General features: G+C 35.2%; 1 protein-coding gene across 5 annotated transcripts in view; it reads left to right on the top strand.

Annotated features, from left to right (window-relative positions):
* VPS13B (vacuolar protein sorting 13 homolog B) overlaps nucleotides 1–17,846 on the top strand; it is a 513,325-nt gene that overhangs the window by 345,936 nt on the left and 149,543 nt on the right. For all 5 annotated transcript variants that reach the window (XM_045581364.1, XM_036436747.2, XM_036436745.2 and 2 more), the window contains one exon: nucleotides 8,372–8,509. In XM_045581364.1, the coding sequence (XP_045437320.1) occupies nucleotides 8,372–8,509 (138 nt within the window). The remainder of the gene's footprint in view (nucleotides 1–8,371; nucleotides 8,510–17,846) is intronic.

Here is a 17,846-nt window from a genome sequence, read left to right as displayed (position 1 = left end):
CTTGGGTTTTTTATGCAAATAACTAATTTTATTGGTGTTATAGTTTTCTTATCTCTAAAATGGGTATAATAATATCTTTTTTTTAATAGTTTAATCTGAGCTCCAAATGAGACAATATTTATGCAATGCCTTGGAACTATGAAATGTTCTTCAGCTATAAATTGGGACTTCTGGAATTAGTAGTAGTAGAAGGGATAGCTTAATAGGCCTTCTTTTTTGGACATGAGGAAAAGATTAGTGTCCTGGCTTTTTTGACAACCATTTTAACTAATATTTACTTAAAATGAATGAAAATGGGAGGAATCACTCACAGCCACTGGTTTGGCTTTGATATTACAGAACTGACTTTGCTCAGAGAAGAGAATAGGCTTACAGTTGGGATTAAGATGGTCTTCCTTGGGTATATATGACTGCATTTCTTTACTAGGCAGCACCCTATATTCATATGTACTGAATTTAATCAGATGTTGTCCTGCAAAACATCTGAAATGCACATTTGAATTCAACATGAAAACAGTTAAATAGGAAAGATATCAAGAACACCTCAGAACAGCACAGAAGACAAATTAAAAGGAATTTATTGAAATGCTATTTCATATAATAGCATCATCTTGTCAATGAAGTGGGAGAGAAGGAGGGAAGTAGGAAATCTCACCTACTACCTTGATTCCTTATCAAGTAGTTTCACACCACCTGCTCTGGCTAGCTGTGGGCTCTGCTTGCTCTTCCTGAAAAAAAGGAATAAAGAAGGAAGGAGGGAAATTTCAGTCCTCAGGCACTCACCATGTGTTTTTATAAATTATTTTAAAGGGTCATTTTGAACTAGTTGTATAAAGGTTGATATACCCAGATCCTTTTGTAAAGGAGTCCAACTTCTAGTTCAAAAAATGCAAAGAAATCTACTTTGGCTTGCAGACCAGTTACTTCATTGCAGAGTATTTATTTCCTGTATGTGGGCCAAATATTTCTAAGGAATGGGAAAGAGGGTAAGACTATAGTTTTGGTAATTAATCAAAACCAAAGAAAAGGGAAGTTGTCGAGTCTATAATTTCTCATAGCTAGGAGTACTACAGGGAAGTAAGTATATTGGCTAGTATTTTAAATCTCAATTATCCTTTAAAAAATTAAATATAAATATGCTTACTGTATTTCAGATCAAAATTGGGTATAATTTTCACTAATAAATAAAGATTTTTATTTTTTACCTTTTGTATCCCTCTTATATTAGATCAGTAATGAAAAAACATTTTCAAAATCAAAAGACAAAAACAAAACAACTGGGAAGAGTAGATACTTGAAAGTTCTACCACACACTCCTATTTTGTTTGGAGTTTGAGTTTAAGAAACAAAATAGTGACTGTTTATTGGACTCCTATTGTGATATACCCCATAGAACACATTACACATATTATCTAATGTAATATTCTCAACAACCCTGCAATTTAGTTTATTATCCCCATTTTGCAAACAAAGAAACTGGAACTCAGCAGTGTTCAGATTCAACTCACCCCACTTCAAGGAGTCAGGACTTACACCCAGGTCTGTGTGCCTTCAGAGCTCATGTTGTTCTCATTACCCTACATTTTATCCTGTTATAAACTGACATAAACTCTCCTCTGGAACAAAATGTGAGGAAGCTCCATGAACTCACTCTTGAGTTCAGTAAGTCCTGGGTCAGTGACAGGCTATTTCACAAGCCTCTTCCATGTTGTCCCTTAAGAGTCCATCAGAAGTCACTTAATGCTGTTTCATAACAGGCCACAGAGACGCTGACTCCCTAAGCAGCCATGGATGCCACATTGGTGCTGGGGCAGCCTGGGACCGGCCTGGGCTCACGAGCTGTGGCAGACTTCAGGATGTTTGTAACCCATAATTGCAGGCCATTGAAGACTTTGCAGAAAAATGAATAAAATATATAGTCTGTCCCTTTTTATTTTTAGTTACATTTACTGGGATGACATTGGTTAGTAAAATTATATAGGTTTAAGAGATACATCATCTGTATATTATACTGTGTGTTCATCACTTCTAGTCATGTCTCTTTCCATCATCATTTATCCTTCCTTTACCTTCTCCTACCTCCTCCCACCCCATTTCCTCTTGTAATCACAATACTCTTGTCTGTCTATGAGGGCTTTTATTATTTGTTTGTTGTTTGTTTGTTTGTTTGGGGGGGGTTGCTTAAACCCTTTACCTCTTCACCTTTTCACACAGCCCCCTCCTCCCCTCTGACAGCTATCAGTCTGTTATCTGTAACTATGAGTCTGTTACTATTTTATTTGTTGGTTTCTGTTCATTAAATTACACATACAAGTAAAATCATATGGTACTTGTCTTTCTCTGACTGGCTTATTTCACTTAGCATAATCTTCAGGTCCATCCATGTTGTCACAAAAGATAAGCTTTCCTTCTATTTTATGGCTGAGTAGTATTCCTTTTGTAAATGCACCATTTACTTGGGCTGGTTCCAAATCTCAGCAATTGTAAATAACGCTGCAATAAAAATGCAGGTGTTTATATTCTTTCAACTAAGTGTTTCAGATTTCTTCACATGTATTCCTAGAAGTGGAATCTCTGGATCATAAGGCAGTTCTATTTTTAATTTTTTGAGCAAACTGCATACTGGTTTCCACTGTGGCTATACCAGTCTGCATCCCCACCAACAGTGCACGAGGGTTCTCTTTTCTCCACATCCTGGTCAGCAATAGTTTGTTGATTTATTGATGGTAGCCATTCTGATAGGTGTGATGGTGATACCTTATTGTGTTTTTAATTTGCATCTCTCTGACGACTAGTGACTCTGAGCATCTTTTCCTATTTCTATGGGACATTTGTATGTCCTCTTTGGAGAAGTATCTATTCACGTTCTTTGTCCATTTTTTAATTGGGTTGTTTTGTTTTGTTTTGAGCGTTGAGCTATAATAATTCTGGAAGAAAGCATAAGCAATAAAATCTCAGACATTTCTCATAGCCATATTTTACCTGATATATCTCCATGGGCAAGGGAAACAAAATTAAAAATAAATAAACTAAAAAGTTTTTGCACAGCAAAGGAAAACATCAACAAAATGGGAAGACAAACCACTGAATGGGAGAACATATTTTCCAATGATACATCTGATAGGGGTTAATATCCAAAATTTTTAAAGAACTTACTAGTCTTTCATTAAAAACACATACATTCTAACAAACACTAGATCCCTTTGGACTTTCTAGAACCAATAAAGCGGAGACAAGTAAATCTTGAGGCTATTTGCAGTGCTACATCATATAAGCATTAATTTTATGCTTCTGGTGAATTTGCGATATTTTTATCTTTTACTAACAGAAAGAAAACTCAATGGTATAAGATGTTAAATCAAAAAGCTACTGAAATGTAAATCTACCATAGTAGTTTAGGGAACAGTTTTAATTTCATATCACATTAGAAATGCTAACATTAGCATCTGTAGAACTGGAAATTAAAGCATGATGTAATTCTAAAAGTTGTTAATATTGAGCATGATTTTGTTACCCAGGATTGCAAGCAGCAACAAGATCTGTTTAATACAGAAAGAAACGCATACCGTGAATAAGATGACAAACCATTCACTTGGTGAAGAAAACATGGTTAAAATGAGACACACCACAACCCAATTAATGAGAAGTTTGTTTTTCGGACTCATCCCCAAATTTTAATTAACAAGATTTTTCTCCAGTAATACCAGGGTTGCAAGAACTCTCCACCTTAGGAAAATTCTGTTTTCTTGGCATTTAAGTTAGCACCCATTTTCCACAGAAATGTTAAAGACAAGAAGAGTGTCATGTGAAAATTAAATCCAAGGATCAAAAACCGTTATTGTAACTATAGTTTCTTGCATTTTCCACAATAGAAACTGCCTGAAACTGTCAGAGAAAATAATTATTGAGCTAACCTTTCTTAACCAATCCACTCTTAGAGAGGTGTCCTTGAACATAAAAGTGGCCAAGAGAAGGCAGACAGAGGCACGGAGTATCAAATCCTTATAAAACCTGTGCTTAATCAAGTTACTGTGAGAGAGGGGCAAATGAGGAAGAAAATTGTGTTGCTGTAGAGCTCACTCTAGTCCACTTTATAATGATACTAGAGGTCCAGTGCATGAAATCCGTGCACAGGTAGGGTCCGTAGGCCTGGCCAGCAATCAGGACTGGCCAGAGCCTCCCTCCCTAGCTGCTGGCCAGGGCCTTCCTTCATTTCAAGCCGCCCCCTGGTGGTCAGCACATGTCATAGCAAGCATGTCATAGCAAGCGATCGGTCTCCCGATCAAACTCCCATGGGGACAATGTGCATATTAGGCATATATATATATATATATATATATATATATATATATATATATATATAGTTTTCAAATAAACAGATGATTATGAACTAGGCTTTTTAAAGTTCAAAGTTCTTTATTCACAAAGAATTTAAAACTTTTTGTCTGCATGGTAGGTAACACTGAGAAGTATCTGGTGTAAAAGTAATTGACTTCATTATATATTCAGTGTTATACCAAATTTAAAATGAGAAAATTACCACTGAAATCTGTGGGGAAATGTCTTCTTATTGGAACCTTAGTAAACTTTCAATTTAGTTATGAAAAAAGGGTTATCCTGCCACATACTAGTAGTAGAACAAAGCAGAGTTCATAATAAAGCCTACAAAATCTGCAGCATTCAGCTATTCTGTTTCAGTGTGGAAAATAAAATTTTATGTTAATTAGAAGATTACAAAGAAAATAAACCAGTTCATTTTCAAAGTTTTGTTTGGAGTTGGGCACAATATGTACATTATATCTTACTAATTCAGATGTTAAGCAAAGACATACTTAACTCTGAATATTTGCTAGGAGTTAAAAGTAATAATAAAAATGAGCACCTCTAAAGAATCAGATTCAGAGGAAGACCTTCCAAGCAGTTAAGTAAGATGAAGGTTTTGGGAAGAAGAGCAAAGTAATCTACAAGCATGAAGAGTACAACCTGAATCAAGTATCTGTGAAAGCCAACAATACCTGATCCATCTGGAAATGGACTTGAGACTTTCTGAATCTTATCTTTGGTTGTTTCTTGGTTGAGCAGAATATGATGAAGTATCCTATTTTTTTGGAGGCCGGGTCAATCCAGAAGAAAAACAAATATTATAAGTTATTGAAGTGAATTCTAGCTGACTTTGAACAAGATTTATGGCTATGAGCAATTTGTCATTTTTCTGACCCATTTCCCACTGTCTATTTCTCCCAATAAGATGTGATTTTTCTCCTACTTTTTAGGTTTAGAGATAAAAGTGCTCATCAACATTGGGAGAAGCTTATTAATTTTAAGAGCTTCCTGTATTCAAATAAATACGTGTTTGCAAAGAAAACTAGCAAAGTCCAAGGGAGCTTCCAGTGAAACAGTCTCCCTATTTGTCACTCCATTTATATTCTATTCACAGGCTCCTTTAATCTTAGTTTATCTGGTGCTTTTCCAGCTATATTGACCCTGAGGGATGTGTAATACGAATCCTATTTTCTAGGCCTGATAATGGAATTCAGAAGTTAAATTGAAGACAGTAACGGAAGTCTAGTCGTCATTCCCTCATTATCTAGCCATTAGAGTATAAGGGACTAAACAGTGACTGGGATTTTGACATATCTTTCTCTTACTACTGCTGCTTCCTATAACCACAGTGACTACAGGAATATTCAGAATAGAGATTTTAACCAAAAATTGGAGAGTGGCCACTAGCTTTGTCATACAGTCAGTATTCATCAGCCATGCAACCTGTACTTTCCTGGATGTTCCTAACTTCAGTTTTTCTTTTCTATCAGCCCCATAAGGACAGCTATACTTCTAAACTGGTTGTGTAGTAATTAAACCAACAATATCAGTAAGCCGGTAGAATTTTGTTGGGTAATAGTCATTGAAATGTTGGCTTCCTTGTATACATTTCCTAGACTTTTCCATTCTCTTTATTCCTATTCCTTTGCCAGTTTGTTTATTTTCTGTCTAAGTCCTATCGTCCTGTAATTGCCCTAATGCAGATTCCTAGGCTGGGTGCCAGATGCAGGTCCTCCAACTTCTATGAAAAGAGAAGCAATCTGCATGAGGCCCGCCTCTCCTACTTGTAAAACGCTCATTCACAATCTCATAATTTGCTGTTCCTCCAGTCTGTATCTTGATGAAGTCAGGACATCACATAACCTTTGAAGTGGTGTTTTTTTTTCCTCTTCCCTTTATTTTAATTTTTATAAATGCTGTGTTGTCCTATTTTTTTCAGCTCTGAATAAATTCTAGGTTCATACATGTGCTTAGGATCATCCTAAAGATTCTACCCCCTTCCTCTCTAATAACCACTCTACTGTTGTCTGTGTCCATAAGGTTTTTTGGTTGTTTGTTGCTTTCTGTTTTCTATTGCACATATATGTGTATTACACAGACATTATCCATTTTTTTAGTCTTGGTCTATCTGATAGGTGAAGAATTCTACTTATTAAAACATTTTCTTTGATTATTGCTAAGATTGAATTTCTCTTAATGTTTATATTTTTTAATGTTTATTGTTTTGTTTGTTAATTTTCTTCATTTAATAATTGCTTATCTATCCTCTACCCATTTTTCTATTAATATCAGTTGTTTATATGAATCCTCTGTATTAATGATATCTCAATATTCTCCAACAAATTTGGATATCTGATTCCTATAGCTTCTTTTATTATCAGTATGCCTTTTATTTGCCAGTTTCTTACACATAGTATTTCTGCATCAATTGAATTCATCTCTGTTCATTATTTAGTTAGTTACATACTTACATCTGATTTCTGCTTTCTCTGTTAGATTACTGTTCTCTCTCTTGATTGTGTTTTCTTCAAAATAAAGAATTATCTCTTGTATAGATCTGACACAGCACCACTCACTTTATAATAACAGCTTCTTGATGGCTCCATGCGTGAAGCCCTAGAAGTAGACACTCAGATCCTGGCAGGTCTTTAGCTCCTCCAAACTCATTATAGATCCTCCCAACACAGACATTTGACAACCTTTCCCCAGACTTGACCATTATATTTAAAGGAGAGAATAGTATAGTGTTACTGTGTAATGGATCTACTATGCATATTCTCACTGCTTTAAATTCACTGATCATATAAAAAGAGAAGAATGCACTAGTTTAGTGTTTGATCTTTACCACATAGATCTAACGTCACGATCAATTGCTTTCAGTATTTTCTTTGAAATCACATAAAGGTTCATATGCCAAATTTCATAAGGATCACATGATAAGGTCAGGAAATACAAATTCCAAGGCAGAATTTATATGCCCAGTTCACATATGACAGTAATACTGTATAGCCATATGTTGAATATAATACACTGTATGTAAATGCTATTCTTGAAAGCCATCCAATCAATAAAACCTAAAATAAATAACACTTTAATAACACATTTCAAATCAACTGAAAATGGAATAGATGGACTCTATGGCAAGAACATCCCTATAAAATTGACATTCAGAGGCCATTAAAACACAGAGAGGAAAACAATCTTGAAACTAAAGAAAAACTGTGAATATTTAGAAGTTTTTAAAAAGCCTACTACATTGTATGCCAAGACACAGCAGTTGTTTTTATTTAAAGAGCTATTTCAATAAAAACTGGCTTGCTAAACATTAAAAAGAAAATTCCGTTTGCCATCCGTTTGCTTAAAAAAAAAAGCTCTTAAAAACTATATGCAATATTAACGAGAAAATTTTTTTTAAAAAATACACAATACTTAATAGAAAAAGTTAAATCAGAAAAAGTCCAATTTTAGTTATAATTAGGACTATTAAAAGATAGACCAATTTTTATCATTAAAGGAGGTTATGGGAAAGCTACTGAAGTTAACTTCAAAAGCCTAGTAGTAAAAAGTGATTGTAATGTCAGTAACACTCTGAAACAGATCAAATAACCCTTAAGTAGTACTAATCCACTGCTGCTTTGAACATGTATATGCTTTTTTAAGCTGAAAAGGTTGCACTTTTTCTTTAATTTGTTTCCAAGATCCCGTTAAAAAAAAAAAAAAAATACAACTATTCGACTGTTAATGGTCAGCAGCTCAGCGTACAGAAACTTTACCTTCGCTCAAAGATGGTATTAGTTAGGATGTCTTTTCCTTTGGCCTGGTTCTGGAAAGCATGGTTTTATCATTTCAACTTGTGCAAAGATAGCTGCTTTTTTCCCATGTATTACAAATGAGTATTCTCTATGGATACAAATGAATCCATGAAGGTTACATAAATAATTAACCAGTTTGTAGGTTTTTTTCCCCTTTTCTCTATCAGCTGAGTCTGGCACCAAAATGAGACATTTGTGATGTAATTGACATTTTTTGTTCAATTTTGTCACTTCAGATCCTGGGAAGACTCTGCCTGAAGCCCTTGATTACTGCACAGTTTGGCTGCAGACGGTGCCTGGAGAAATAGACAGCAAAAGTGGCATTCCACCTTCTCTTGTAATGCTACAAATCAAAGACTTTCTTAATGGACCAGGTAAGAAAGTCTTATACAAATGCATGTACTCTTTTTTTTCTTCTTTTTTCTTTTTTCATGAGAGTATATGAACATGTACATAGGGTTTGTTAGTCATCTTAATATTCGGTGCCCGAAATGAACACTTCATTTGTTTTCCAGAAGTGAACTGTTCTCAGGCTGTCCATTATAGAGGTCAAATGGCAAATATTAATATGCATTAAATCTTACCTTTAGTCTTACAAAATGTAGTTAACAGTTAAAAGAGTATTGACTGGAGGCCAGTGACCCAAGATTTTATTTCTATCTTTTCTACTAATTAACTGTGTGACCATAAGTATTTGATCCCCTTGTCTGAATAAAATAGAAGAATAGGTAGGTAGATGGGTGGGTGGGTAGATGTGTGGGTGAGTTGATGGATGGGTGGATAACATACATAAATAAGTAATACATAGTATACACAGATAGATTTGGTTAGATACTTAAATTCATTTATTTCAAAAACTTAGCAAAGTACTTGAAATATATTAATACTCAGTTTTAAAGAGATACAGATATAAAAGTATATTGGATGCTTATTAATCCAGGCACTAAGTGTTTTATACACTCATATAACCAAGGAGTGGGCACTATAATTATCCCTATTTTACAATAAGGAAAAGTGATGTAAATTGCCCAAGGTCATAGTGGCAATCCATTTAAAACCCTGTTTTTATGCCTCCAAAGACCTAGATCGCTTCTGTACTATACTAATTTTAGCATAACTAAAGTTCTTCTCTCTTCCCCATATTCTCCTCCTCCTCTTTCTTTTTCCTACTCTGTTTCTTCTTCCTTCTCCTCATGCTCTGCCTCTTCTTTTTATCATTCTTTCAACATCCCAGTGAAATTTTAGCAATTTATTAACCAGAAAGTACTACATTTCAGGTTTCCTCTTGATAATTTGAACTCACAGTGCTTCAGAATATATTAGTCCTCAAAAGAAGATTTGTTTATTCATTAAGAATCTAAAACAATGCTTTTACATTGTCTTAAGATCCCTAGCAATACTCTGAAAGGTATGCATTTTGATGAGTGAAAGTATCGCTGTGTGGACCTGGTTAAGTTTGTGTGCTCGGCAGCCAAGGCACTTAGCATCCAGCAATGAGGATGGAGAAGGTGGCCTGTCATTGTGTCTGTGGTAAAGGGAGCCTGAAACCACCACCACTGGTCTCTCACTGCAGCCCAGCCCAGTTTTTCTATTGATGGTTCATAAAGAGTGGACATATGAAATAGTAGAACTGTTTCTCGTTATTATAAATAGCTAAAAATGGTTCTGAAGACTCAGAGGAAAGCTAGAATTCGATGATGATGGTTAAGGGAATCATTAACGTGGGAGAAACCTTGGGGTAAGGTGATGGCTGGATTGGGAGCAGTGTGAGTTTTAATACTTGACTAGTGAGTGTCAAGTACCACATTTCTATGAATCCCAGCCACCACCAATTGAAGGAGGGTAAAACATTTTATATTATCACTCTAAGAAAAGATTAAAAATATCTACTGTTTAAACTATGATACAGCTCTTTCTTACATCAGTTGCAAGACACTTTCTGAATTAGAATGATCACATGTAAAAAACTGAACATGTTAGAATTGGTAAAATAGGGTAAGATCATATGGTTGGTTAATGGAAAAGTAAATGGGAAACTAGTATTTAACTCTTATTTCTCTTTCTTAGTATCAGATTTCTTTTGTTTTTAGGCAGTTTTTCACTCTGGCTAAAAAAGTTCTCAAAATAATTTACATTTTATTGATTTGAATGGGATCTGCAAATCAGTGGAAAATTGTTTACCATATTTTCATGGCAACCAAATAAATTGAATGTTAAGAATGTCAATGAATGAATCAAAAATTATATGTTTATAATTCTAGAATTTAATATGACTGTGTAGTAGAAATGTGATTTTTAAAAATAATTGCTTTATATTTCCTATACTTTTTTAAAATTGGAAATTACATGCTAGTAAATGCCATTTCTGATCTTTAGTTCATTCAGTAATAGTGATTATCTGGAGATTCAAACTTTTAAATAAACGAATTGAAATAGTTATTTTACAGCAGTGCTTCTCAGACCTGAGTGTGCTGTGAAGCATCTCTGGGGAGCTTGTTAAAATAAAAATGTAATGCAATAGTCCTAGAAGGTCCCGATGAAATTCTACATTGCTTACAGGCTCCCAAGTAAGTGGGTGCTATTGGTCTGGAGACCAATACTTGTACCAAGATTTTATATGACTCATATGTGAAAGAAAAATATGCGTGTGTATGATTTTCTTAGTATAATCAGTTACAAATACTGAGGGCCAAACTGCAGATATTTGGGGGCACAGGAAAGGAGAACGATGAGTCATTTTTTTAAATGGTACTTTTTTATGAAAAATCAAAAATAATGTTCAGTGAATGGTTTAAATTCTTCATAGTCTAAGAGTCCAGTTCTTCTAAGTCTCTTTTAATCAAGATTGCTTCTCTTTGGTAGATTGAGGGGAGATTAGTTTGAATGACATAGCAACTGTGCAGGTTCCACTAACTCACTAACCCAGCAAACTTGAACTGCTCCAGAATTTACTCTTAGATAGAAAGTTCCTTAACCATAACTGTTATTTAAGCCCAAACCAGTTTGGCTCAGTGGATAAAGCATTAGCCTGAGGACTGAATAGTCCCAGGTTCGATTCTGGTCAAGGGCATGTACCTTGGTTGCAGGCACATCCCCAGTACAGGGTATGCAAGAGGCAGCTGATTGATGTTTCTCTCTCATCAATGTTTCTAACTCTCTATTCCTCTCACATCCTCTCTGCAAAAAATCAATAAAATATATATATTTTTTAAGTATATATAAATATATATCATATTATTCCATAGAATAATTATATTCTCTGACTACAGAGCCAGATTGTCACTCTATACTAGTTTAGAGATCAATATGTATAATATTGTAGGATACATTAAAACATGTCTTGCCTTACAGATGTATTTTTTTTTTTAGATTTTTGGCCACTCAGGTTAATTACATTTTGTCCAGATTTTAGGTAATAGTATATTAAGAGGAATATTATTTATGCTGAGATAGGGGAAACAAATTTCAGCTTTATATTATTCCCCAGTACTATTCTTTTCTCCTGACAAAAAAAAAAAAAAAAGGTTTTTTTAGTATTGCAAGTAATCATTTGCCACCATTAGTTTTTTAGCTATTGCATATACTTTTCAGTATCATTTCCAAAGACAGTTTTATGCTACTTCTTTAAATAGTATATTTTCATTTGTTCTTTTCTTGCTCTTTAATTAATTAAGACTGCAATAGCAATAAAAGTAAACAAAATAAGCCAGTCAGAGAAAGACAAATATCACATGATCTCAGATGTGGAATCTAATGAACAAAATAGATCCAGAGACATGGAATTCAGCCTTTCGGATTTCTCAGAAATTATTTTATCTAAACAAGGTGATAAAAATACTGCTCTTTTGGCATTTGTTTTTGGAAAAATAATTCAAGTTCCCTTATTTCATCTACTTAATAAGCTCCTTAGAGCAAATGGTAGGTCCCAACTTCTACATCAAAAACCCCTTCAAAGCTCTCTCAGCCCCACTCCCATCCTTCAGAGGCAACAATTGTACCCATTAGCGAGGTCAGTGGCTTGGAGAAACGTGGAAAACAGCAGCTACTAGAAACCCACTAGAATAATATCTCCTGCAGGTGATAGATTAGTTGGAACAAATTGGAACCATCGCAGTTCAGCAATCCTGGTTTCTTTCAAGCTGTTTTTAAAATGTCGTCATTTTAATACACAATCTAAGCCCTGCAGAACAGTCCACAGCAGGTTAATTTGAATCATATGATGTGTCACTGCCCTCAGCTGACATGAGCTCTATTCCATGTGTGAAGCCATAATAAATCCATTCCCAACCAAGGAAAATTCCCCATGAGAAGGTGAACTAATCCAGGCCTCACACTGGCATGCTAGCCCTCCGTAATTGAAAGCAGGGCCACCTGCTCCCCGCACAGTTAGCCTATGGAGAAAAAATTAGCATTAGATCAGATACTTCTTATTAAGAAATCATTCATACTTCTTGCAAATTCAAATTCAGCTGCGCACTGCTTGGTATGACATCATACAGAAACATAGCAATGTGCCCACTTGGTCCCAGTTTAAACGTTTTGTTAACCGTAGGCCTTCTTAACTTAGAAATGAGATTTTTTTTTTTTTAAATTTAATGAGAGCTGACACGTGAGAAGAAGAACTGGGAAGGGTGCAGATTTTTCTAATTAACCGGGGTAATTTGCAAAAGCATTTGAGCTCCCTGGTATTTTTTTTATTGTTCCTTTGCAGGCATATTTTTGAGCACTGTCACTGAAGCTATAAAATGACATTTAGATGACAACAAAGAAAAAAATATGCCAAAATGGGAGAACATTCCCACATCATTTATGTTTTTTTATAGTTAGCATACCACCATATCTTCATATAATTTAAGTAACATGATTATAGGAAAGTTATGAATGTATTTTCACATTTATTTTAGTATACCTCGTGTCTCTCGTTGAAACACATAACCATTAATATTTTTTTTTCTCTTAATAAAACTACTTCTTTAGTCTCTCCTTGTTTAACCTACTCATTAATTTTCTTTTGTGGTTTAACATTTTTCTGATTTTATTCTAGGTTTGGATTGGTTTCATCTCTGGTTTTATTTTATAATTTTAATTGATTATAATTGGTTGGATCCTATTTTGAAAACTGTTTTTTATATTTTATGGATTAACTTACTGTATTATAGGTTGAAATAATTTTAATTTTTACTTTTCAAAAATTCCAAAAAAAAAAAAAATCTATCCCATTTTCAAAAAGACCTTTGATTTGAATAATGGCTGGTTTGCATTGTGCCATACACCAAAAGGTTTCAGGTTTGATTCCCAGTATGGGCACATGCATGGGTTACTGGATTGATCCCTGGTCCGGGAAAGTTCAGGAGTCAACCCATTTATGTTTCTTTCTCACATCAACCTTCCTCTCTCTCTCTCTCTCTCTCTCTCTCTCTCTCTCTCTCTCTCTCTCTCTTTTTCCCTCCCCTCTCTCTTTTCCCCTCTCCCCCCTTCCTCTCTCTCTCAAATCAATTTAAAAAACTCACATATTCCCAAGTGAAGATTAAAATATATACATATTTATATTTTTATACTTGTATTTTATATTTATGTATTTATATAAAAATAGACACATACTTAAATAATGTAAATTATTACTTTAAAATAGCACACCATTCAAATAGTTTTATTTATATGAATTTAAAGTAGAAATTTTACATTGTTTTCCTCAAATGTGTGTAGTTTTGAAATTTAGTGTGTCGTGGTTTTTTTGTGTGAACTCTGCTTATATATTCTTTTATTCCTAAATTCACTACTCAGTGGAGATTAATTCAAACATATCTTGAAGGTGGCTGGTTCAGGTAAAGTAAGATAACTAATACAGGTTCAATTAGCAAACTAATTGTGCCCCAAAAGAATGAAAGGCAGTTTTATAGCGGGCAAAATGTCAGAGCTATTCCTGATAAGGCCCCTCCCTGCAAATGAAGTATGTTGGTTAGGTCAGTTGGGGTTGGTTAGGCCCATTATGTAAATACAGAATACTGGTTATCAAAATGAATTAGTTCAAGATGAATGCAAATGGTCTGGTCACCATGATGACACGTGTGTAAAGTTTACATATATCCACGTAGCAACCTTTGATCAGGATGTTTGTTGTTTAGCCTTTAGCTGAATTTAGCAACAGGTCAGTGACTTAATAATAGTTCCAAGAAAAAACACATGACATGTGCATTCGCCCTACTTTCTCAATGGCCTCCTGACTCCATTTTACATGATTCTCTTAGCAATGCTGCTTTCATTTTATTTTTTTCCACTATTAATTATATTAGCCTGTTTTGGAGTGTGAACTTTGTAGTATGGTCCTCTTTATGACTATCCATAGAATAAGTTTATGAATTAAGGTTGGAGGCAACAGGGGGGGAAAGGTAAAATACCTGAAAATAGTCCCAAAATAGCCTCCTGACATTTTCCAGAGTGATAAATGAAGTATAGGTAATATGATTTTTAAATGCAAGAAGAACTCAAAATAAAAAAAAGCATCCTAAGAAGCTATTTAAATTTATTTCTCTTAATGTTTCCCTGATAGTTAACCCTTTGCCTCTTTCCTCTTTCCAGAAATAAGGCCAAGGACCATAGCCTACCACTGTAGTCCTGTCTTTATCTTAATTCAGTTTTACAGCCATACTAGCAGGCTATCTTCTACATTTAAGAAATGTAAACTAGCTAATAAAACTGTAAGAACCTTGTCTTTTACATTTCCTGAGTTTTATGGGCTCCAATTTGCAGTGTCAGCATTACATTATTGTAGTTTATATTCCCCATGATTTATCAAAATGAAACAGTAAACTTGTTGTCAGGATGTCAAATAGGGAATGGACTAAGAATTTTAAAATACAGGAAATCCTTTCACCGTTAGTATTTCAACTATAACTTGGATTTTGCAAAGAAATTAGAAAAACGGATGATTTTTAACTAACTGATTTTTAATAAACATTTTCTTTTATTCAGATAACAACCTGATTTTTATACCAGCTCTTCCACTATAGTATCAGTAGGCCATATTAATTACTTTCCAGCACTCTGGAATGAAGGGACTGGAAATCTTTGAAGGTCTGGCTGACAGTGGTCCCTCCAGGGGGCTGCACTTGGCTAAGTAATAGGGACCAAAGAGTCACAGAAGCTGGTTGTGGGGGGTGGCAAGATGGTGAGAAGCCAGCACAAGGTCTGCAGGGAAGTTAGTGGTGAGGCAATTATCTAGATTTTTTTTTTACCTCTTCATGTACTATAATGCTGTCAGAATTCTTTCCTCTACAGAAGAGAGTGAAAGTAATTGGGGAATATCTTTGTAGAGACATGGAGTGGGCTAAGGTACGAGAGAAAAGAACACTACCTGGCTTTTCCTAATTGACTTAGATTACATACCTTGTGTTTGCATACAGCTCTTCAGAGGAAATCTCCAGCCCTCCACCTTGCCAAGACCCAGTCTTGAGCCTTCTGTTCTTATCTCGCTCAGTACAAACCAGAACCTCAGCTGTCTTTTGTGTTAACAACTTCTGTGCCTAGTTCTAGTTTTGACTTATCATTTATCACTTATCACTTATCACTTATCACTCAACTCCAGGACTGCTTCTCCATCGCCTATTAGATATGGCTAGTCATTTAAAATACCACTTATTCACATTAAATTAAGTCATTTTTCTCCCCTCTCCTTTCTTTAGTATAGTCTTCAAATTTCTTTGCATAGCAATGTTATTCCACCCCTGTCCTCTCATAACTTTACTATCACCTTCAATCCATCCTTCTTTTTATTCCAAGTCCTTTTAGTTTTCCATGTTATACCAGGTCCTCCATGTGCCTGCTACCTTCCTAGTGTAGGTTTATGCCAGGATTACTTCCTCAGCCTGTTTACTAGAAGCCCTCACTTCAGATTCTCTCAATCTTGTCCCTGATGTCTTTGTTAGATTAGCCTCTCCTGCCAAACCTATGAGGCTTGACCACCCACCTCCCTCAGTTCATCAATTCAACCCCCTTGGACCTTCAAGTCTCTCTAACGTGGTGTCACCTGTACAACCCAGACTTACCATCACTAAGCAAATTACCAATAAAATAATCTCACTTCTTGAACCTCAGTATCTCCTTCTATATCATAAGAGACTATTCTTCAAGTTTTAAAATGATGGGTATAATCCCCAATGGAATTCTTCATTGACTTTCACAAGTATTTATGAGCAACTATAGAATTCCTACTTCATAGGTCTAAGCTCAACCACTGAGCCACACAAGCTGGACTGAAGGAAGGTCTCTTTTTGTTAACGGCCACTAATGCTCAAAGACTAAATTCACTGGAGTTTGTTAACAGTAATATTTTAAATCTATCCTTTTTTCACATGTTAGCTGGAAGACTTCTATAGAGACACATTGAATCATATCCTCCAGTGGTTGCCAACCAGTACCGCTGGTGGTCCCTGATGTCTTAAACGCTGGCGACCACTGACTTAGTAGTATTATTCATCTGTGAGAAGTAGGATGAATGCCTATTCCTTCCCTTGATTTACCCATTTTCTCAAATTAGTTGTTTTTCTAGATGGGATGGATTTTTTCACAGTATTTATCAAATTTTCACACTGTACTTTTTAAATGTCTTACAATTTTATTTGTCATCTATACTTCAATAAAGCTGGAAAAAAGGTAGGGTTTTTGGTGTGTTTTTTTAAGCATATTTTCAAAGGTGGCCAATTAGCTGTTGTTTTTTATTCTGAACTCATTACTTTTAATGATGTTCAAATTCTCATCATTAGCAGTGGGAGCCTCTGTAAACTGGCTTTTTTTATGTTTTTAACTTTTTCTCAGTTTGGAACCCTTTCTCCCTTATCTCAAATCAACATTGGGCTATTCTCAAATATCAAATCTGTTGTCTCCAAGAAGGAGTTTATGCCATCGTTGAGAATAGGAAAACAAAAATAGGAAGTAGGTCCCCCAAAAGCTGTTAGAATTATTGGAGAAACTGAATGTACTTAGCCTCTGTGGTGACTCCTTAGGGGGAGAGAACTTCATTTAGATGAGTTCATTTCAATAACTTCATTTTAGAAAACCAGGACAGTTACCCTAAAATAAGAACTTTTATGTTGTAAATTTTTTGGTGGGTGGGAGGGTAATACAGACACAAAAAGTCAGTGCTTCATAATGTGGGATCGCTTAGACACAGTGTCACTTGGTATACCATTGTTTTTGTGCGTGTGTTTTTAAAATACATTTTTATTGATTTCAGAGAGAAAGGGAGGGAAGAGAAGATAGAAACATCAAGGATGAGAGAGAATCATTCATTGGCTGCCTCCTGCACATCGCCTACTAGGGCATGTGCCCTGACCTTGAATCACACTGTGACCTCCTGGTCCATAGGTGGATGTTCAACCAGTGACCCACACCAGTCTAGCTTAAGGTAACCAGATGTCCTGCTTTTTAACAAATTGTTAAAAATCGGGACTGTCCCACCAAAAGTGGGACATCTGGTCACCTTAGCCTAGCTATACCATTGTTAATTGAAGCACTCATGCCTACCACCATTGAGGTCTTCATACTTCATACTTCGCACCTGCAATGAAAACAGGCTGATCTCATTGCCTTGGGCAGCTTTCCAGGTTCTCTAGCTCTCACACCTGTGAGTACAAAATCTCTACCTTCCCTTTCACAATGAACACCTTTACTTGGACACTGTAACAAAAATCTGAATTTAAATACCTGCATAAG

The sequence above is a fragment of the Pipistrellus kuhlii genome, unplaced genomic scaffold (genome assembly GCF_014108245.1).
Source record: "Pipistrellus kuhlii isolate mPipKuh1 unplaced genomic scaffold, mPipKuh1.p scaffold_m20_p_14, whole genome shotgun sequence".
NCBI classification, from domain to species: Eukaryota; Metazoa; Chordata; class Mammalia; order Chiroptera; family Vespertilionidae; genus Pipistrellus; species Pipistrellus kuhlii.
Note: the sequence above shows the minus strand (reverse complement) of the source record. Positions and strands in the feature narration are given on the sequence as shown.